Genomic DNA, 23,858 nt, shown 5'->3' on the forward strand with positions numbered 1-23,858 from the left:
GCTGGAGAATGCGTTTAACTTTTCATGTTTTGAAAGGCACTGTATATATCTGTTACATTACTGTTCTTGGATCTGTGACTCAAAAACAGCCAGGTTCACAACCCTTTCATTATAATTCCTTCCCCTTCTGCCCCCTTTCCCCATCCCCCAATTTTGGCTAAGCTGTGGGTTTTACGACAGCTCCAGCTGTTTCCAGATGAGGCTAGGATCACACCTGGCTAAGCAGTGTACAAAATACATGCAAAGTGAGCAACCGTCTCAAAGAACATACAGTGTGTACAGATGAGATAGGAGAGGTAATTTTCCACGCCTGGCAGTGAGACATTTTGCATAAGGCTTTTACCTTTAACCCTACATCCTTTGACATTTGGTCAGACCTCCAATCTGATGAGCTTCATGCTAAGGCATGCATCTATTTATTTTGTGAGAGTTTGTTGGCTTGTTTTTGGTTTGTTTTGTTTTTTAAAGGGGGAGGAGAGGAAGGGGAGGGGATTGTTTGCTTTTTTATATTGGTTTGTTAGTTTTATTATTATTGTGTTTTTGTTATTATTTAGATTTCTTTCTGTCTGGCCTGGTTATTGGTCAATACATGATGATAACAATCTGTTGCAGTAATTTCGGCATTGATCAAGTCACTAGCTGTTGGTGGCAAAAGTAATTTATGGGTTTAGTCTTTCTAAAAAGTACCTATCATGGCCATATGCACTAATTCAGTATAAATACCTCCACTAAAATGGTCTATCATTAGCAAGATTTCTTAGTTCATCGTTGCCAGGTCACTCTGCGATAACTGTATCACTCTTTTTATCCAGTGGGAAGAATAGAGAAATGCTGATATCTTATGTGCTGTGCCTTTTTAGGGATCTCATTTTTTCCAACTCAAATTCCAAATGGTGGACTTAACTGCATAACAAAAAAGGTACATGCATTTGCTTTTCCATATAATGTGTCCACAAACTGGTTAGATGACAGTCGTACAATTAAAAAAAAGAAGTTATATAATACCCTGGAGCAGTCATCTGCTCTAACATGCATAATTTATTTAAAAATCATTTGTGGAGTTAAGGGATTGATAGTTTGGAACAGAAAAATTATAGGTATGCTAAGTATGTTCTTGCAAAAATAAATCATGTAATAATATATTGAGCTCTAATATTTCAAAATTCAAAGTACAATTAAATGGTTTGCACATGTAACAGCAGTGAAATAACTGTGCATGGTTTACATTATAAACCCATATATCTACAGAGTGGAGCACAGACATTGAGTTCTGTCAGTAGAGTTGGTTTCAATCTTTGTTTCATTGCACCAAAACTTTTCATATCACTCTGGCATTTTCTTTGAACAACTATATACAGGACCAAAGAATTAGGAGTGGGAACTTGAAATGTAGATCGCATATATTTAATCTTCACAATAAAAGCAAAAGCGATAAGTGAAAAACAAAGACGTAACAGACTGTAAAAATTCTCAGGAACATATAATCAAGTGTTAGAGTGAATGTCACGACAGATTTATGTATGTTTGAGTTTCTGCAAAAACTGCTGAAGACAAATTTGAGAATATTTGTTTATCATCCTTTTGGCACAATAGCAGGAACCAAAATAAATTATCCAAGAATAAGACATAAGAAACACATTCCGGGTGTAAACAACAAGCAGAGTAAGAATTTGGAATTAGAGAAGGAAAACTTTCAGGCAAAAAGGAAGAAACATTTTTAAGCTTTGCAGAGCACTCAGGAGCAACGTTGGTTTTTCATGAGTTTTCATTATTTCACAGTTTTTTTTTTTAACTTTCTAATTTAATTTTCGTGAAAAGTGTGTATCAAAGGTAACACGTCATCGTATTTCCCAGGAAAAGTTCATACATTTTTATTTTTCATGAGAAGTATTCTCTGTATTTATATACTCTACAAAAAAGCCTATTCCATCAATGTCAGCCCACAAGAACAAATGAAAAGGAACTACAAAGGGAATTCTAAAGAGTTTTTTTTTTCTTCTACCATCTTTTCTTTTGGGCTTATGCTCAGAAGCATTTTCTGGGGCCTACAGGACATGGGATAGTTTTTCCCAAGAATCACAGCTCCTTCAAGCCAGCTGTTCTTAAACATGCCTGCTAGATTACAAGGCTAGGCCTTTTTTTTTTTTTTAAACCCCTGGAAATAGTAGCCTTCATCATCAAACAAGTTTAATTTTTAAGATTAAAAAAAAAAAAAATTAGTATGTGTTCCAAATCTGTAGGCTGGCAAGAACTGGGTTGATGTTGTTCAATAGTGAGGACTCTATTGTGGAAACAGAGTGCTTGCCTTTAAATAGTATGGGGTGGTTTATCATAAAGTATGTAACACGAGATGGAGAGTAGGAAAGAACAGAAGTAGTGGATTTATTAATGTAGTTCTTCTCAACCCTGATACCTTTTACATCCTTTTGTCACGGCAAAGGATTCCTAAACTAGGTCACCTTGTTCATTTTTAAGATTCGATACAAAGCTCAGGTGGTATAAACAGCCATTATTGTAAGTGTAAATCAGACCTATCTAAAATCAAATATAAAGCGATCGATCTTAGCATACTTTGGTGCCTGCTGCTAACCATGTCTGTGAGGTTTAGAGTGCTCTTAACCAGCAATTATCTCACTGAGAACTAAGGATGTTAATACTTCACATTATCAGATGCTGAAAGCAGAAACGTAGGTACTTCCGAGGGAAGGACTGCAGTGTTCTGCCATCACTGAACCACAGGAGGATTTAACAACTGCTTATGAGAGTTGCATTGCAGGATAGCTATTAAAATCAGACATCCTACTTGCTACGATCATCTATCAGCTCCTTCTAAAATCCTGCCCACCTTCTGTGTGTCATCTGGAGGAGATAAAGTTTTAATTGTGAGCGGGTGGTGTAAAAAAAATAGAAAAAAAAGACAAGGCGCCTTCTGTCATTCCAAATTTCTTGTCCTATCTTGCTTTATGTTTCAGTGTCTTTGTGCCAGTTGAAGTTTTGCAGGCAGCTTTTAAAAAGAAAAAAAAATGAATAAAATCAATAGAAACAAATAAAAATCTAGGATGACAAAGAGCACACCATAAAGAATGCATTGCAGAGAGTGGGAACAAAAAATACTGCAACTGGCAGCTTTTTCTGCTTTTTTTCTTTGACTCCTGCTTCACCTAAATTTCCAATAAATCCTAGTTTCCTTGCTATTCATTAGCAACTTCCTTTTTTGTCTGTTTGTTTTGTGTTTATATTTATCACCTTAAGAGCTTCTTTCCTGTTGCCACTGCACTTGAGTTAAGCAGTGTAATCTCACATTTTGGGTTCAAAATGGGTTCATTCATAATATTTTCATTCAATTTTTCTGTTCAGTTTTTCAAGTTGATAAGACTTGTCATTTTTTCAGCCATTTGAAATAAGCCTTGTTAAAGTGCTATTTATGTTACTGTAATAAGAACTGTCTTCAGACCATGATCACTTGTCATAGACACTACAAATATTTGGTTCCCCTGGTGTGCTGCTCTTTAGATATGATGATGAAGTCTAAAATAACTCTTCCCATGTTGGATACAATTCTTTTGAGTTACATTTTGTCTTTAAATTAAAAAAAAAAGAAAAATATTTTCATACTGACAGCACGGAAAATTTCATGCTCTGTCATTCAGCCTGCAGCCCTCAGTAAGAACAGCTTTTCTCATCTCTGTGCTGAAGACAGATAGATAGTTGAAAAGCCAGTCATCCCGTTCGGTGTATCAAGCTGCTGGCCTCCTTATCAAGCACTCCAGGCCACTTGCTTCCAAGCTGCTCAGTGTAACCTTTTATTATAACGTTCGTGTCTTCCTTGAAAGTCTCCAGCTCTTGTTCAAGACTTTGATTTTTTTTTCCTCTGTGCTGTTTTCAGTGGAGTAGCTCCACTTTTTCATATGAGTATCAGTTGACAATTTTTTATCAAAACTCCCTCCTTTCAAATTAAATTTCCTAATTGTTCCATGGGTAAGGTACAAAGCTTCCGTCCTTTGTTTTATTATGTACATTTTGGGAGGGAAAAACAAAAACTCGGGAACAGAAAGGACTCCTTTAGGGATCGAGTCCAGGCAAATGCATGATAGATGTCTAGCTCATACTTGAGACGAAATAAATGATTCACTGCTGCAGCTCCTTGACAGTCCGTCTGTTGGCTTAACCATTACGGCAAGACACGGAAATCAGTTCTCAAGAAGTCTGAGACCTCTTTGAGACCTCTTTCCTCCTCCTCTGCCCTAACTGCTGAGTTTATAGCGAAGGTTTATTGTTCTCCCTGTGCGTTATTTACTTCAAACCGTTACATTTCCTCCCATTTATATCACTCTAGTCAAGATCATTACTGGTAATACCTTTCAATTTAGTGTCATCTGCAAATTTCATGGGTGCATGTCAAATTCTTATCTCTATCTCATTAATGAGTATTTTGCACGTGCTGTGTTAAAAGACTAATGACAGCCGCTAAGGAATGCTCCCGCTAATCTATCTCCCACCTGATAACTGCCCATCAGCTTAGGCTTTGTAGTCTCCTCTTTAGCCAACTTCACATCCACCTTACAATTCTGGCCTGAATTATCATCATCCTCAACTGCAGTAATATTCCCCTGTGGGAAATTCTGTCAAACTCTTTACTTCAGTTCAGATATATTAGTGTATTGAGTCACTCTTGTGTAAGAGATTGTGATCGTATTATAAGGACATGATCTAACCCTGGTAACACCACACTGGTTTACTACACTTTGTTTTTATCTATGTGCACAAGTGTTCTTTCAAAACCTGGTCTAACGCTGCACAGCAGAGTTCAGCCTAACTGGTCTGCAGCAGTTTGAGGGGAGTCATCTATCTTGGATATGAACTGATGCAATTAGGTTTATTTAGAAAGAATTTATACAAAGGAGGATGTTCCTTCTGGGGAGTTTGAACCTCCTCATGTTGCCTATGCTCCCTTTATAGTCAGGGAAAAGAGACAGGATATCCCAATTTAAAGGACAACATAACAAATGCTGAATTTACCCATCAGTTTTAACTAGGTCTGTAACTTTCTATAGATCTGAGACAGCCTGGCAGTCATTAACAGCATGCTTTGCAATATAGTCTTAATTCCATGACCACATACTCTTTTTGCAGGGGGCCTTTGTTTCATCCAGCACATGGGATGGATAGTCCTCACTAAATAAGCAGCCATTCAGTGTCCTGTTTTCTCCTTATTGTTCTAAGCGCAGCTCATGTACCAGACACTGGTAATACCCCAGTTTTTGAAGATATTCCATGGCACTTATTTCTGTTGCATGAGTGTTTCACAAACTTTAATTTACCTTCACAGAACCCGCATGAAGTAATTAATGCTTTTGCTTAAATTGGGAACTTGAATTAAGGCCAAACAGTTCTATTAATTTTGGATGCCCTATCCTAAATAACACAGACTTTTAATGCACCTCATATATTCAAATCACAGCTTTCATTGATTTCAGATGTAACTATGCATGCTCAATATTTCTGAAAACTGAATTTGAGAACCTTACCGGACATTCACCATTTTGGTATATGCAATTAATAAACATGTCTAAAATGTTTGGCTTAAGTGACATATCTATAGTGATTGTAGAATGCTATAGCAGTGGGAGGGACAGAATAAACTGAAGAAGAAAAGAGACACAGATTTTGCAGAAGACTAAAAAAACTCAGTTTCTTTAGGTGCCACATAAAATATCCAGATTCATAGTTTTACTGGTAATACCTTTTGCCGGTATTACTGCAGAACACAGAAGGCTACACAGGGACCAGAACTCCCTAGTGCTAGATGTAAACATAAAATAAAAAGAAAAATCCCAGCTTCCAAGAAATAAGTATTTGCCGTTCAGTACCTTTGATTCCTCTTCCCTGGTAGCTGATATTTGGAATTTTGGGGGTCATCCGCTAAAGAGACTTGGATACCTCTTACAACCTGCTACCTCTTTGTAACATGAAGAGCTTGAAATCTATGGTCACTAGTCCTCTGCTGGTCAAGCAACCCAAAACCCCCACCTAGCAAAAAAAAAACCAAAACCCTCTGCCTTGTTTTGCTAAACTTTTCCTCCTTGAATCCCTCTTGGGATCTGCAATTATAAAGGGCTGTTATCAATATCACAGACAGGGCTTTAATAAACTTTTTTTAGGTGTGTTGCCTGTGGAAGTAGCCCCGAAACTTGTTTTACTGGTACATCTTTGTTATTGTTTGGGTTGGGTTTTTTTTTTTTGGTGGGGGTTGCAGGAGATGGAGATTGATGGAGAAACAGATTTAAAAACTGATCCAAATTTAAAATAACAAAAAACAATGACTATTTTTAATTTGAATGAGTCCTAATCTGCTTCCCTTTGCAAAGCCGGAACAGCAGTACTCTCAACATGAGGCGACGGCATAAACGTAGGAGTGAAAGGGCAGCGATGGCTTACATCCATGCAGTTACCAAAAACGTTCATTAAAATATCCCCATGATGTGTCGTGGCCCCCCACCCCGATCTTCCACTCTGCTACAGATAATGAAGAGAGCTGACGAGCTAGACCTCAGCCACAGCAGCGTTGTATGACATCCCTAATGTCTCATTAAAAGACAGACATTTAGGCTTCACTTTTTTCCAACGTAGGAAATACAGGGGAAAATACTGTCTCAATACACCCAAAGGCTTAACTCAAAATATCAGACATGATTTGCAAGGTGTAAATAGACAAGTTCTCCAAATCATTATAACATCTGCTGCATTGAAGATGGAAACGGTTTCCTCGTATTCCCTCCTTGGGGTGCTAGAGAAAGTCACGGAGAGCACAACATTCGAGCGCCCTGCTTTCACTCGTAGGCGCGGGGAGCCACCTGCATGAGAAACCTTGCCTCTTCTGCCGGGCAGGCCTGGCCCGGGGCCTCTCCAGGCGGGACTAGAGGCTGAGGGGGGACCGTTTCCATCGCACGCCGGGGACACCTCATGCCGGGGTTGTCCTCGGGACTACGACGAGCTCCGAACTCTCCTTCAGAGATGAAAATCTCCACCCAGCACCTGCATAATGCACTTTTTTCAAAGGCTAGCAATGTGATCACATCTGCAAGGACTTTCAGCGGAGCAGAAAGCACGCCCCCGAAAGGAAACTCCGTCCCCTTCGTCCGCCAGACGACGGCCGCCCGTTCACGGTCGCTGCCGTTTTTGGCCTCAGCGTGGGCCAGCGCAACGCAGTCCTCATGGCTGGAAAGGCCTGAAACACCTGGCACCAAAAACGTTAACACAAACGGTTCTGACAAACTCCTAAGTCACCGGAACGGAAACTTATAATGGGAACGGAACATTGTAACTTTCCACATCCATCCGGCCAAAGCATAACTGGGGCCGGGGGGAGGTTTAAACGCGGCGCAGAGCGTGTTATCTAAACGTGAGCTCCGAGCAGGCCGAGCCAGCCCGCACACTGCTTCTCCTCAGCCGGCTGCCTCCCCGGGGCGACAGAAACAGGCACGCTCTTACTGCAGGGAAGGGAGGCTGCGCGCGCGCGCGTGCGTGTGCGTGTGTTTGTTTGTTTGTTTATTTTTTAATTAAAAATCCATTTTTCTGGAAGAAGTCTCAGTTTCCAGCATCCCAGCAAAACACGCGGGGCTCTGGCGCACACACAAAGACGTGCCAAGGCCCAGCTCCCTTCCGGCGCGCCGCGGCCAGAGGCGGCCGAGGGCCCCGCGGAGGCGGAGGCGGAGGCGGAGGCAGCCCCAGCCCCAGGCGTTAACGGCCTCCCGCCGCCCCTCTCCCCCCGCCCTCGCCCTCGGTGAGCTGCCCCGCTTCCGGGTTCCCCGCCGCGCCCCGGGCGCTGACGTCACGGCGCGCAGACCCCGGAAGTGGACGCGAAGGGAGGAGGGAGGGGCGGGCGGCGCCGCGCGCCGGGAGAGGAGCGGGAGCGGCTGCGCGTTTCCCGGTAACGGCGCCTCGCCCCGCCCCGCCCCGCCGGCGAGGGGCGCCAGGTACGTGCCGCTGCCCCGCCGCCGCCCCGCCCTGTCGCCTCTGCCCCAGCCGGCCCTGCCGCGGGGTCCTCCCGGCGGCCGCCGCCGCCCCCCCCCCCACCATCCCCGGGCGGGCCGCCGCGCTGGTCGGCCCGGACCGGACCGGACCGGCCAGGCCAGCGGGCCCGGCGGCAGCCCCGGAGCGCCGTGAGGGCGGCGGGGTGCGGAGCGCCCTGCCGCCAGGATGGGACCCCCCCCCCACCTCAACTCCCTGCCCTCCTCCCCCAGTAATGTTATTAATTTTGGGGGGCGCCCCTTTGTGTGTCCTCTCAAAACTCTCCCTAAAGGTGCCTCGCGTTAAGGAACCTTGGCAAGGAAAAATCGCCTTTTCTTCAACGCTTGTTTAAATGCGTCTTCCCCAAACTGCCCTTCTTCAGGAGCTGCTCACCTAGCACCTCGGGAGTGGGCGCAGCGTCAGGCTTAGCGGGGTTTCCCCACCGAAGGGGGTTCTGCTTTAATTGTCTAAACGAGATGCTCTGCCTCGGTGCCTAGAATGAATCTGGTCGTTACCGCATAATTTGGTTTGGTGAGAGCAGCCATGCTAATGAACTGCTTTCATTGCTCTGATGCCTGTAGTTTTGTATTGCCCTGTTAAGACTTGCAAACACATTCAGAAGATGAGATCTCGTGGCAGGTCAAGGAGGCACGCTACCAACACGTTGTTACTCAGACTTAGGAAAACGCAGGCACAGTTTCATGTTCTTCCTAGGATGTTTGCATTTTCCAGGCCTAGTTATTTACCACTTTTGTACCTGTAATTAGTTCACTGATTTACACTTTTTAAACAGTTTTTGGTATTTGGAGTGGGAAATTAGTTAGAAATAGACGATAATTGTCATTCCTCATGTTTTGTAATAGTTTATAGCATTTTTTTCAAAATGCAGGATCATAATCATTACTGCTGCTTTATAGTAATTTCAGCTCCTTTCTCAAAATGAGACATGTCTGTTTTCCCTTTTATTTATTACAAGCTGTCCTTACAATCATAAATGACAGAAAGTTGCTGCATGAACATAATTCTCCTGGCTTAATAATATAGCTAGGTTTGAGTGGTAATTTTTTCATTCTGAGTTTTACTTTGATGGTTATATGTGATTGAAAACTCTTTTGGACTGAAATTTCTCATAGTAGGTCTGGCAGATTAGAAAGCGTCATAAAATATTTGTCATTTCTCAGTTATCCAGGCATAAAATGTAGAAAGAATATTTTTCATTTTAAATTATTACTGTTATCTGGTTTTGGTTTGGCAGCTAGATAAATCAAAGTTCATTATTCTGAAACATAAGATGGGTGTCTATGGTTCCTTTTGAAAGACATGTACTTTGCCTTTTAAAGTAATGTTGATTTTTTTTTTTCTGTTTTCTTGCAAAACTAAATACTGAAGCTTTGGTGGAGAATGGTACTGCTTGCCTTTTAGGTAGATAAGTTTTAACTGTAGTATTACATGAGCCCAGCTGCTCAGTCTCATGTAAGCCTGGTTAACAAGTCTTCTCAAAGTGTAGCATCTACTTTGCACTATTTCTACGTGAAGTTTTTGGCTAAGGCAGTAAGTCTGATTAAGCGGGCAGTGGAGCCTGGGCATAATATACCATCACTGGCAAGGAAATATTACAAAATCAACAGCAATGATAAAGATATCTGTGTTCTTAACTGAATAGTGATTCAGTGACACACTAAAGAGTAGGAGGGTGGCAATATTTGCCTTTGCAGAGGCATAAATAGCACGAGTACAGCAAAAAGGAGGGATTCTTTCAGTAATCACTAATATTTTCTTGGAATTGTTAATGAAAGTGTAGGTGAAAGAGGGCGGTAATGCATTATGCTGCCCATGGTAGAACTGCACTGATGGTAGCATATTGGTTGGAAAATGCCTGCAAGATGTTAAAATTAGGTATTTTGTAATCGTGCGAAACAAGGCAAAAATGTCTAGGGAAGACTCCTACAACATTAGTAGCTGAAAGGACATAAGGGATTGGAGGGTATCACAGAGTGATACCAATGTAAAATACAGCAAGCTGCTCTCTGGTTACTCCAGTGAGTTTGGAACGCAGCATATGTTATATACTGAGAGGTTTAAATATTATTATGTATGCTTTCTCCACTTTTTTTTTAATATTTTTTTCCGATAAATAACGTTCTTTGCTCACTAAGCTGCTGGCCTTCATAGGGTCGCTCTAGGCAAGCATCAGCCCCAGGCTACGGCTATACTGATTGCTGAAGTCACTGCCATTACCTCTTCCCAGCAGCTTACTGCCTGCCTATCTGCTGGAGGTCTTACGTGCTGTCCTTCATGTTGTCAGTGTAAGCACTCCCTAACCTGTCTCAGTCAAAACGTGCTGAGTTAACACAGATGTAATATTTATAGTGTTTAAGTGGACCTGACTCTTTTTGTCTAAAACGGTTTAGCAGGTGCTGGTAGGAGTAGCAATGAGATGAAAACTTCCAGCACGGCAGCAGTACTGAGCAGCTGGAGGTGTGGACAAGGGCATCATCGTTTGAGAAGCATACACTTAGTAAGCACTTAGTGCTGTCTGTCTTACTAAAATACCTTTAATAATTGGAATTTTCTCACCAGTGTCTGGATTTTGCCCATTTTCTTCAGACTGCTTTTTCAGTGGTTGTAGCCAATTATGAATATACGTTAATCTGTTAGTTGTCTTGACCAAATTTCTACTGAATTGTCTTTTGTGCAATAGTTAGCTGATGTTTAGGAGAGCGCCTTGTAATTACTCAGTAGGGTCTTATCTGCTGATCTCTTTTTTTAGTTCCCAACCTCTTTGTTTTTTTTTTTTTCTCCCCCCCTCCCCCCCCCCCCGCCCCGAAGACTCAGCACTGACTTTGGAGGTTTTTGTCCATGTCAAGTTCTATAGAAAAAGTTCTGAGTGCAAGTCTATTCCTGGTACTTTGAATTTGACCCACTGTTCCTCTAGGGAGCAATGCGCTGTGGTTACTGAGGAGTTTTTTAACGTTACAGTAGATTCCTGGAATTCCTTGAAGTAAAGCATACATACAAAGAGTAAATGGATATTTTTTCTTTTTTTTTTCCCACTCACTCACTGAAACAAATTGGTTAACACTAGGCATGAAAACATCTGCTTATGAAATTTAATGCTGCCCTGAGATTTTTTTGTGTGTGCATGTGCCTTAGAAGCAATGTTTTTTCTCTTTGTAAGTATGGATGTACATGTATCTACTTAGTCTGTAGGTCAGTTTCACAGCCTTGCACTGAGTGGAATTCCTAAAGTATAATTTAATGGGTTTAAAAAAGGTTATTTTGCAGGGATGTTGTTCCGTGTTTTGAGTGTTGGGATTAGAATGTTTTTATACACACGCATGCACGTGCACACACACATGCTTTTTATTTTTCTTTTTTTGAGAGGCCTTTTTGTTTTTTGGAAATTCTGGGAACTTAATATTTACCTACCAGTGTATTCCTTACACTGTTCTTCTAATGTAATTGAATCTTTCTGGAAGGTGAAAAGATACAGCATTCAATTTTGTATAATACTTGAGCTTTCTGCTCAACTTACCATCAGATATCTGTTAAGTACCAGTTTTGGTTGTGATTTTTGTTTTACAGCTGGTTATTTGAAACAATTAGGCTGAGACCACCAAGTCATTTCACTCTGGCCACAGATCCTTCAAAAGGGAGTGCTCGGAGTGTGATTTCACAGCGGTTCTCGTAGGTTGATGTCCCTGCTGCTGCTGAAAGGGACGGTCCTCCTTTGTCCTCTGACAGTGGCTGTGCCTTTCTGCCTTGGCCCGTCTGGGAGTGGTGGTGGTCAGGTGGCTGCATGGTGAGCCAGGTAAGGAAACGGATGCAGCTGATACGAAACCAGAGAAATAAAATGCTTCTTTTCAGTTGTTTTAGTCATCTCACAGGTGCTAGTGCCAACCTAAGGAAAGGCATGGGAATGCTTGGTTTGCAGTGGGGAGGTGGGAAAAAGGATAGGGAAAGGACCACTTCCTCTGAAAGTGCTATATGAAATGGGCTTCAGCAAATCATGAAACTGCAGCCTGAGTTACCCTGTACTTGAACTGATTCCAGATGAAAGCTCCTTTATCAGTTTCCTAAGCAGTCTGCTCCTATGAGTTAATTACTTATGATACTGCTGGTGACCTGCTCTGTGGGCTAGTGCAGTCTTTATGTAACTACTTTTATTCCTGGTCACACTCTCCCAGAAAGGGTTTCAGTCATGTTGACTTCCGGCTTGATGTAACCAGTCTAATACTGCAATTTATATTCTGCTGAGCTGGTGTCCAGAAGAGGGAAGTTGGGCTATGTAGAGTTAATCAGGCTAATTTTAAGTGATTCTGCAATACAGTTACTGAAGTTTCAATAATCTTGCAGTTTCATGTTGCCCAGAAGAAGTTGAAGGGCAGTAGTGTGTATTAAGCCTGCTATATAGAGGTTTTGGTCTCTGAAGTATTGATTTTGTTTTTATGCTTACCTGAAATAAGCATCGTCTTAGCAGCTGTAGTATTAGGTGAATCAGTAGATCTAGTACATCAGTTAATTTAGGGAATTTTTCTGGTCGGCAAATAAGGGTTTTCTCTATCAGGAGAAGAAAAAAAAATTAAACAGTTGGCTTTATTGTACGCTTTGAAAGCAAAATGATGGTTAAAATCAAAACGAACTGTAAGCCTTGTCAAGTGAACTGCTAATGAGCAAATTCTGACATTGACTGGAAGCAGGTCCCTACCTGATGCGTGCCCAGCAAGGCCAAATGTTAAAGTTATCATGCACGACTTAATGAATTATACGCACAAAAATGGCCGAAGTTGTTTTGGCCTGGACCTGGCAGAGTTATATTTCTTCATGCTTGTATGTTTAAAGTCTGACTCATAACATTACATGATCCTAGTTTTTGCATGTTTTCTGTTGTTTATCATCAGGTATCATCACAGTGAAATGTTCATGTTTACTGCCAATTTCAGGTCAATATTTGATCTAAACACAATTTTTTTGAGAGTGGCATAATGAAAAATGGTTTTTACTGTACTAAAAATATTCCAGAGTAGTGTAAGTACCTCTAGGCGTCTCCAAGACATAGATAAGAAATATGAAATTTAATAGGAAGATAGCTTTGGAAATGGCGAACCATTTCCCAAGAGAAGTTAGTCTGGGTTTGTCTGAATTATAAGCTTCATAAAGTTGCCATTTTCCATTTGCGATTAAATGTTTTAGATATTTGTTTTGAGTTCTCTGGACATTTCCACTGTGGCGTTCATACTCTGCTGGCCTACTGAGCTTTCTTCACCACGTGAACTTTATGCAGCTTGCATGCTGAAAGCTCCTGGTGGGACACAGGGAAGATGGGTTCTCCGGTTTCTCTTCATGCCTTAACTGAAGTAAATTTTGGCTTAGGAACAGGTATAGTGGACCTCATTCTAGTCTTATTTTTGCTGCTTGCTGGGAGCTGGTAGTTCTGTTGTACTTCACAGCTGTCACATTCCCCTATGCCAGAAGGGGAACGATCCCATTCTTTAAAGCAATAACTACTTGTCTGAGAAGATGCACAAGGTGATTCTGATTGATCATATTGTCAATATGCCAGATACTCTCCCAAGTTGTTTTCAATGTTGTGTGTGTTGACCAAGCCTGACAGATAATATAGTTGGTTGTGGTTTCTTTTAATGTTCTGCAAGGCTGGCTTCACAAAGCATTTGAAATTCGCATTTGAGTAAATGTAATATTTATGAATAGCACCATTAGCATATAATCCATGCAAATCTCAGTCTTCTCATTTAACTAAAGAAGATGCTAAACCATATTCTTTCCTTGCTTCCTTCCTTCCTTCTCCTAAGGACAAGAGTATAACCAAGCAACCCTGAAAGCTTCTAACTTTTTTTCCAACAAACGACTGTGTAATTCATCTTGCAGAATGTATGTGTTATGAACCCATCCCAAGAACTAAGATGTTGAAATGAGTAGGAGGATCAGATTTAAATAAAAAAAGGAAACCGCAGTCAAAAACAAAATAGGAAATATTTTAAAAGGAGAAATACAGTAACAGGATTACTTGGTAGTGAAAGAGCCATTATATAAAGGCTTTATGGAAATATGGTGAAATGAGGGATAAACAGCTGTGCGTATGCTCATACGCGCGCACACACTCTTTCTCTCTGAGGAGAATAGTACACGGAGTGAAAGAGCACTTCCCCACTGAAACATACGATTAAGTCTTGTGAAATAAAACCTAAACTACTGAGAATCATGTATCTATGTGACGGCAAGTCGCAAGTTACGAGACTGTATTAATGTAGCTGCCCACCTCTGGGCCAAGGAGAAAGAGAGCAAGCAGAGTCATCAAAATCAATAAATTATTATAACGGCAAACTCACACTTGATACATGCCTGTCAACAAGACAAAAATCAGTGGAGCTTTCTTGGATACTTTTTAAATTTTTCTTCTTTTTTTGGAACAAGGAGTTTGAAATTCACAAAAATAAACTGCTGCCTATTATAACGATCATTTTTGGAGTCCTTGTTCTGCTTCATCTGTCTGTGTTTCTTTCTCATCTCCTTGGGTCCACGTTAGCAAATCAGATTAAAGAGTTTTCAGGCAGCAGCTGTATGTTCTTGCCTTGTTCTGTCGCCTAAGTTATACCATGTAATGAACTGAATCTGGGAATTGGTAAGTTAAAAGTATACTCTTAAAATAAAGGTTGCTTTAACTTAGATCAGTTCCCCCTTCTGGTTTAACTCAGATCTGGTTCCATGAACTGGTTCACCATGCATTACTACAAACAGTTATTCCAGCACAACTGAGGGAGTAGCACAAGTAGGGGTGGGACTGCTTAAGTCGTTTTGCAAAAATGTATTTGGGAATATATTCTTTGATTTTTTTTTTTTTTTTTTTTTTTTTTTTAAGACCTAGGGGCAGGAACTGTCTTTGTTCTGTATTTGTTCTCTATGACACAGTGGGATACTTGTTATATGACCAGATGAAGTCAAACACAGCTTTCCCTTGGGTTGGATGTAACGTTTCTCAGCATAAAAAATTGTCCTCAATTTTCAGAAATTTCAAGCATGTTCTGATAATGGCAGCATGAGAGCTCCAGGTGACCTCACTCAGTCTTATGTCCACTGTGATAATGAAACTTTATTTCCAACAAGACACAATAGATGCTTAACCACCATGGTATGTGAGATTTTGTATCTGTAGCAGACCCCAGCTAGCATTCTGTCTTGTACTTTACTTCTTAAGATGTGATTTTTCTGTTGTCAGTGACTCAGAAACAGACACTGACATTTTTGGCATACAGTGCCATTTGTTGTCCATTGTTGATGTTTCTAAATACATTATATCTATCGATTTTTAACATTTCATTCATGTGAATCATCCCACCAGCTTCACGAATATCAGATAGGTTGAACTTCTGCTCCTGAAGGAGTGCTTTAAGTTCTTGTTCATTACCTTCCTAACATCAGTCTGTGGGCAATTAAAGATTTTTTTTGTCTTCTCATTCTTTGTTCTGTTAGTTATGTTCTTTGTCTTTCTTTTTAGCCCAGTGAATATTTAAGGAGTAATAAAAATTACGATAAATCCCTAAGGAGTGATTGTGAGAGGACCACACCAAAATAACCAGTAGATGGAAATATTGCAAGTGTCGGGCAGCTGGTGCAGGGAAGGGAAAGTTGGGAAATCCAATTCCGTAATGATACTAGGCCATATCTGCGTTTTCTTGGGATAAAAAAGAAAGCTCAAGTACCTGGTCTGAGTCAGACAAAAAATGATTTTTTTCAAAGCTAGTTTTATATTCCTGTCAGGTTTTGGCTACTCAGTGATGTCCAGTGGAAACATTTGGAGAACATATTGTTAAAAAGTTCCCGAAAAGCTCTATGTCAATAGTACCCTAGAGAGTACTATTGCCAGGAGTATAGGAAAGCTTTATGTGTTTGGTAGTATTTAAGCTTCCCAGAAAAGGGTCATGGTGTGCATAACATGGTATTTTTTGTTGTTTGTTTGTTTTAAATTGCATCACAGCAGTATGAAATAGCAAATAAATAAATTTTAATGGTTTACTTTGAGAGATGCTGGTAAATACAAAACAGTAAAATTACCATGAGGGTGATCAAGCATGGGAATGGGGCCAAGAGAGGCTGTGGAATCTCCGTCCCTGGACATGTTCAAAACTTGACTGGACGAGTCCCTTTTCATCCTGCTCTTATTAGACATACTTTTAGCAGGAGGTTGGAGTAGGTGACTTCCAGAGGTCCCTTCTGATATTCGTGATTCTGTGCTACAGTACCTCCATGTTTTGGATAAGAAACTTGATATTTGGCAAGGTTAGCTTTTGTGTCATGTATTAACTTCCTCAATTTTAGCATGTAAAAATCTCCAAATATTTGACCTGTACAAAATATACTCTGCCCGTTTTGTTGGTTGGACTCATGTACATCAGCTACAGAGAACACCTGAGTGTGCTTGTTCCAACGCTGGACTGTAAAGCTAAACTACTTCTGTGATGGCTAGCTAATGTTGTTTTGATTGGCCTGTGGTGAGGGTGGATGCAGAACAGAGATTTTGGTCTGACCAAATGCTTATCAGCACTCTTATTCCCATGCTATTTCTCTAATAGCAAGAAGAATGAAACCAGGTGATTTAAGTAAAGTAGACAAACAGGAGTTTGGAACGATTTGTTGAGTTGGTAGCGTCTCTGTTGAAGCTCTTAAGATAAAAGGACAAACTAGGACAGCTTGGAGGAGATGGGAACGGTAGTAGAAGCTCTCAGGGCAGAATAAGGCAATTGGGACAGGGAGCTGGTGAGAGAAATAGGAAAGACTGATTGAGAGGCACTTAACTGCGTGGGAGGAGGCATTGGAGATGGGAAAAGCATTAGGGTCGTGCTTGGGGCTGAAGACAGAAGGACAGACAAAAAACTGAATAGCTTCTCATCAAGTGAGCACCTTCATTCTGTGCATTGACAGAGGCAGAAGTCCGGTGGAAGAGAACAAATGTGATTATGTCTTCACTTTGTCAGTGGCTTGGATGATGATGGCATAGAGAGTACAAGTATTAATTTCACAGAGAGCAGCAAGCTGGGAGGGGATTTGAGTTCTGCAAAGGATAAATTTAGAATTTCAGATGGCTTAACAAAATAGAGAAACAACATGAAATAAATAATGCAATTTAAAGGACAAATGCCAAGTGCTATGCTTAGATTAGATAGTTCCCTACATAAATGCAAGATAGCAATAGTTCAGGAAAAAAGGATTCCAGATTTTTAGGTGAGTCATAATCTGAACATGAATCAATAGCACTGTGCTGCTGCAGAAAAAGGTAATCATTCTACCAGGATGCATAGTTAGAAGTGCCACATTTAAATATGTGATATGGTAATTTCATTTTATTCCACATTACTCAGGCCTCAGCTGGTACTTCTTGGTCACTTTTGGGCATCACACTTAAGAAAGGTTTTGAGCCAGTTGGGAGTCTTTCTGGGGAAAGCGACATGGATGCTCAGAAGTCTAGGGGGAAAAAAAAGCAATGTGGAAAGTTGGAAAGAATTCCAATTTGCTCAGACTAGAGGAGACTAAGAAAGACACGATAGCAGTCTTCAGATACGGGAAAGGATACTACAAAGGGAAAAGGTATAAACTTTCTCAGTGCCCTTAAATAAGGGGCTGCAGCGAAAGACGTTTAAGTTAGGAAAATTATTCTCATGATAAGGGTAGTTTAACGATGGAGTAGATTTCAATTTAAAGAAAATACTACGTCAAACAGGCTAGTTCAGCAATCGTCAAGAGCAGCGGAGGATGCGTTTTCTCTGCAGTTGCTGGATGATGTATGCTCCCACGCCCCTTGCATAGAGAGGAGAATTAAAGGTGATTCCTCCTCACAGGAGAGGTGTCCTCTTGCGTTTCATTCTGCAGGGCCATCAGGCGCAGTTGAGGGAAGCAGAGCAAGAGGCAGGACGCTTGACAGTTTGGATGTCTGTTGAAGGTGATATGAGCATGAACTTAGCTGACAATGTGAGCGTAACTCTAGGGAGGTTGTGGAGCATTCAGCATTGATTTTTTTTAAAAGAGTTTAGACAAGACTATGTTAAACAAATATTTAGATATAGATAATGCTGACTCTGAGAAGTAGGGGAGAATGAGGTGGCTTCTTTTCTGTTTGTTTTGATTTCCCCCGCTTTGATTTTTGTGTAAGACTGAATTTTAGTGCATGTGCATAAGAGAGCTGAAATAAGTTTGTTCAAGCGACCTTAATTCTGATATTTCCTGATAGCTAAGGACTCTGTTTCACAATTTTTTAATAACGTCTTTGTGTAAAAAAATGTATCCGTGTTTGATATACACTATCATTTATGGAAAGACAATACTTTTAAAGGTTTTGTTCTTCCTCTGCAAGGTGACTTTAACCAGCTTGAAGGTGTTTTAATGTACTTAAAATAGTGGTTACCAATAGAATGAGTAATATCTAGTGTTGTCAGCTTTCAGAAATTTGTCATGACTATGGCCCTGATGATTTTGACAGTGTCATGGTGGTAAATTCAGGCTGTTTCACACAAATTTAAGAAATTTGTGTGAAAGAAATTCCTAAGAACGCAAAACTGAAACCCCCAGGACCACAATTCTAAGTATTGCTCATCCACAGGCTGCTCATATTGATTCTCGCATCCTTTATTATAAGCTGTTCGTTGCTATTGTGGGAGGAAACTAGCGTATGTATAAATGTGCATGTGCGTATACATATACAGACACATGCTTATAATGTAGTAATTTATTATGCACTTTGAATTTTTCTCATCTTCACAGAATCATTGTCTAGTGCACCGCTTCTGTTCAGAGCGTCATTTAGAACGGGGGGGTTGCCCAGGGTCATGTCCAGTCAAGTTCTGAATATCTCCAAGGATGGAGACTCCGCAGCCTCTCTGAGCAATCTGTTCCAGTGGTTGACCACCCTCAGAGTCAAAAAGCTTTTTCTTAAGTTTAAACGGAGTTTCCTGTATTTCAATTTGTGCCCATTGCCTCTTGTCCTTTCATTCTGTATCACTGAGAAGAGTCTGACCCTGCCTTCTTTACTGTTCCCCCAGATATTTATACATGTTGATAAGATCCCCCCGAGCCTTCTCTTCTCAAGGCTGAACAGTCCCAGCTCTCTTAGATGCTCCTCGTATGACGGTTTGCTGGACTCACTCCAATAAACTCATACCTCTCTTGTACTGGGGAGCCCAGAACTGGACCCAGCATTCCAGATGTGTCTCAGTGCTAAGTAGAGGGAAAGGATCATCTGCCTCAACCTGCTGGCAACGCTCTTCCTAATGCAGCCCAAGCTGCTGTTGCCAGGACCTTGTTCATTAATTTGTTTCTTTGGATCTCATTTTAAATTTTTGGGCAACTTTAGATACAGACACTTCAGAAAATGTTTTCTGCTGTCTTCTAAATTGTGGAATTTCTATTTTCCAAATGATAACAGCTTGAAGTAATATTCATTATGTTTTGTGAAGCTTCAGAGGGAGTAACACAAGAGCTGTATCTGTTGGGATGGAGACATTTGCTTAGCTGATTCTTGCAAGACTGAGAAACAGCAGATTTTAAAGTTGAGTCATTTTTAGTCATTTTGAATTTTAATGTATTCTGGCAGTTGCTTTCTATTTGAATTTGAGGTCTATACCTGATTCTCTTGGTAATTAAATACCTGCCTAGGCAAGACATATTTTATCAGGAATATAAGAATAATATTTCTCTATCATAGATGTTATATTGCATTTGGTTTTGAAACACTTGAGTCCTAATTTCGAATCACTTTTAGAAGTGGAGTTTATACTCCTTACACTTTTGGGTGCTTTGAGAATTCTGCCCCTGCCCCTCTCCCCATATTTTGGGTCCTAATCAGATTTTTTCTTACCTTCTGCATTTGTGCCAGAACGATGGTAAACTTTACTAAGGTAAAGAAAGTATATCTCAAATTTGTTCTAGCATCACTGACCTACTTTCATTAACATTTTTTTTGCAAAACTGCTTTCCATATGCTTTTCTCCTTGTTTCATGTTTTGTTTTATCCTTTTTCATGGCTTATGATAAAATTAGTAATAAAGCAAAGACTGAAAATTGTGGTTTCTCTCGAGATTTTTTCTCTTCCTTTTTTCCCCTTCCCCAGGAAAAGGGATTAAAGACAAAAAAATTTTGCCTTTTCAGAGTATTTCACATATCTAAGATGTTCTTACTGAAATGTGTTTCGTACTGAAATGATGATAACATTTTTACTTGTAAATTAGATTCTTGTAACATTTTTTGCTGTGCTGTAAATTTTCTTGGTAGTAGCATAACAGTTTTCTTTATGGACTATGGTTATACCACTGACATGACCTTATAATGCTCGGTATAGCTTTCATTTCATTTTTAAATACAGATTCCTGTTTACATAAGGATAAGCTACTATTTTTGCAACATCCTGTAGATTTTCGTGAAATTCATCAATTACATGACTAACTGTTTGTATTGCCTCTAATGTGCTTTTCAGTGGTCTTTGTTACACTGGACAAGGCTGGTTTAGGTTCATATTTTTCAGTGTGACGTACTATATCTTTGCTTTTCTCACATTAATTTTCATGCAGTCTCAGGAAGCACCATGATCAGCTACTGCAGAGGTAGGCATAAAACTAAGTATCTTAATATGGAAAGACCTTAATATACGTGTATTTTGTTTACGTGACTTTTTAGGGTTAGAGTTTATCTCTCTGATGTTAAAATGGCATAAAGCTAGAATAGCACAATAGATCGTTTACCTTTCTCCTGTAATTACTGTTCTTCATGGATGAACTCTGTTGTAGCGGTTTATTTTTCAGCTATCGTGCTATTCAAATCAGTAAGTTGTGTTTAACTGCAGCATTCCTTTTAAGAAGGCATCCAGTCTCTATCTGAAACATTAGGAAATGAAGAGTCCACTACTTCCTGTGACACTTAGTTTTAACAGTTAGTCATTGTCATTTGTGAGAGTGATTATTTGTTTCCTTGGACACAAAGAACAATAAAAGAGGCATTAAAGGCAGTTCTGTCTTCATTGATACGCATTTTAAATACATAGAATGGGAAGGAAATTTTAGAAGATGAGAAAAGTGCTGATGGTGTGTCAATATTTGATAGAAGAGGATAGATCAACTTGGGTAATCATAGACTGCTTAGCTGACTGTCAAAACTTGGATAAAATAATGGAATCCTAATAGAAAATTCTATTAATGAATAATTAAATGACAGAATAAACTTTGTTTTGTTCTTTCAGGTTCTGAGTTTGCTTGATTAAATTTACTGTTTCAGTATAATAGACTTAAGATTATGTAAACTGAGTACTTTAGGATAATCTCAGTCAAACTTCAAGATTGTTTAGTATGAGTAAAATAGCCACTTACTGAGGCATTTAATGTCTTTCTGGAAAAGCTCAAGTAGCAATTTTCAGGAGTGGTGGTCTCAGTAAATACTGCTTTAGCAGTGATCTCAGGAAATAATGCCAGAATCATTACCAGTAAAATTTGTTGTCGAGCCAATGATAAATAACAAAGAATTTAGATGTATTTGGTATTATGCAATCATTTGGTAAGTTAGGTCTACACAATCTCAAAATGTTTTAAAAAGGCAAATCAGATTTTCAGAACTAAAATAAGGAAATCGGGGGAAAAATGAGGGCCTCTTCCCTGTGAATTCACCACTCTAGCTGTGTTTATCATATGGAGTTTGGCTTGTGTAACTTTGTCACTTTGGATTTAAAAAATTAGAAGGGGCACAGAAACTGGAAAAAATGACTTGGGGGTTAGAACAAAAATTTTAGAGTGAGAGACTCTGCTAAACTTATTTATCAGAAAAAAGGTGTAATATGATGTGATTGTAACATCTGACCAAGTAAGGGAAAAATAGGAAGACAAAACTTAACGTACAAAAGCATAGTAATAGCAACTAGTGCCTGAAGCCAGTTATTCAAACTGGAAATAAAGTACAAAAGACAGTGCCTAACCTTTCAAACTAAGTATTTCATATAAGACAGTGGTGGTCTCTTTATCTCTTAATGACTTCAAATTGAGATCGGATGCCTTTCTGGAAGAAACATTGTTAAACACAGGTCATGAATCTTAGTGAAAGTTAGATGGAGGAAATACAAGGGCCCTGCCCTGAACCTCTGTGAGTCTTCCAAGCAAAAGCTATGAATTTCTAGCGTTGCTTTTTTGTCAAACTAAGTTGCATCTCCAGTCTCTTTCTTCCCACTGCACCTGCTGCTTGTATCTGCATATCTTTGAGTTTGGTGGTACTTGGCTGAGCTCCACTATGTCATGCATTCTGCAGTGCTTTACAAAATTTAGGACCGTTTCCCTCTTCAGTAGGGATTCATTCATACTGATAGGAAGTGCAGTGTTTTCCACAAAACATACAAGGAATATCACAAGGTTAGTTTAGAATGATTGATCAAGAAAAGTTTCATTAGACCTTGTATTTTAAGTGTTTACCATTAGGATAGAGTATTTAGACTTGAGTCTAAACTGAATCAATCACTTGATACATCTGTTCCACTTACTGAGGTAGGTGTGGTAACAAGTATAACTGAGCTTACTCCAAGGAGTCTGTTCCAATAACTTAATAGCGTGGTAAATAAAAGCTATCAATATTTTGAAAGGATGTAGAATAAAAAAACAGAATGGTTACCACTGTTTTTTCTCTCCTGGAGTTCAAATCCAGTGCTAAGTCAAAAGTGCAAATGAAACTGATAGATTCATTGTTATCATTCTCATCTTTATTTGAGCACAACAGTAATGCATCATGTATTACGCAGGCTGGAAGACTGGGCCCGAAAGTTGCATGAGTTTTAACAAATATACCTGTTAAGTTGTGCACCAGCAAGGGATTAATCCCAAGCAGCAGGGCAGCTCAGGTCTTGCTGGCTGAGGTGTAGCCCTGCTGAAAGGGAGCTGGTGGTCTTGTTTGACAGCAAGCTGAACGTAGGCCAACCAAGTCCTGTGCTGCGTCGGTAAGACTGTACCTAAGACAGCTGTCTGGTTTGTCCCCTGAGTTCAAGAGAGACATTGAAAATTTGGAGAGGGTCAAGCAAAGGGCCACCAGGATGATTAGAGGGCTGAAAGACCTGATATATGAAGAAAGGTTGAAAGAATTTCTTCAACCTAAGGAAGGGAATGGTCTAGGAGATTTAATCAGTCCTCCAGTACCTGGAAGGTAGTTATGGAGAATAAGCTGTCCTCTCTTCACAAGGATGCGCAGTGACAGGGCAAGAGGAAATTCCATCTGGGTGTAAGAAAAAATTGTGTAAGAAAATTAAACATTGGACTAAGTTCTCTAGAGAAGTGGTGGAATCTTCCTCTCTGGAAATAGTCAAGACTCTGTCTGACAGGGACCTGGATTACCTAATGTGAGGCCTTGCTTTAGTCAGAAGGTTGGACCAGATGATTTCCGGAAATCCTTTGCAACCTAGCTGTTCTATGATTCATTATTTAGCAGTCTTGGCTCTGGGCAGAGATAGCTCTGCTATTGCCTAATATGCAACCTTGCTATCTAGGAAAGTCTGGTTAAAGTTATTGATTTAGGCTATTAGTGGAATATTTTTAATAAAAATATGAAGTTTTCAATTTTAAAAACTTACCTAGTAAGGAAAAATGTAGTTATGGTACTGGTTTGAAAATAATAGAATGAGATTTTCTTGAACTGATTTTGAAATCCATACATAATAAAGCTGTTTACGTGCCTTGTTTTTTTTATCTTATTTGGATTTTTTTAATGCTTTGTAATAAAAAGTAGAAAAACAATTTACGGATACAAAAAACAAAGTTAAAAATACAAATGTGGCATGGTAATAATGTGAAGATTGAGTTAGTCTTAAATAATGAACTTTA

At 39.9% G+C, this 23,858-nt stretch overlaps 2 protein-coding genes across 9 annotated transcripts in view; both read left to right on the forward strand.

Annotated features, from left to right (window-relative positions):
- LOC104150264 (uncharacterized protein KIAA0825) overlaps positions 1–6,589 on the forward strand; it is a 261,819-nt gene extending 255,230 nt beyond the window's left edge. The window contains exon 21 of the mRNA XM_068929000.1: positions 6,369–6,589. Coding sequence (XP_068785101.1) covers positions 6,369–6,468 — 100 coding nt within the window. The 3' untranslated portion in view covers positions 6,469–6,589. The remainder of the gene's footprint in view (positions 1–6,368) is intronic.
- A 1,238-nt stretch (positions 6,590–7,827) lies between these two features.
- The window catches only part of ARB2A (ARB2 cotranscriptional regulator A), a 273,806-nt gene continuing 257,775 nt past the window's right edge, over positions 7,828–23,858 (forward strand). For 3 of the 8 annotated variants that reach the window (XM_068929016.1, XM_068929014.1, XM_068929017.1), the window contains exon 1: positions 7,828–7,976. The gene's annotated coding sequence lies outside the window, so the exon portion shown is untranslated. Of the gene's footprint in view, positions 7,977–11,595; positions 11,822–23,858 lie in introns of all 8 variants that reach the window. The other 5 variants (XM_068929018.1, XM_068929019.1, XM_068929021.1 and 2 more) reach the window with 3 other exon arrangements.

This window comes from Struthio camelus, chromosome Z (genome assembly GCF_040807025.1).
Source record: "Struthio camelus isolate bStrCam1 chromosome Z, bStrCam1.hap1, whole genome shotgun sequence".
Classification (NCBI taxonomy): domain Eukaryota; kingdom Metazoa; phylum Chordata; class Aves; order Struthioniformes; family Struthionidae; genus Struthio; species Struthio camelus.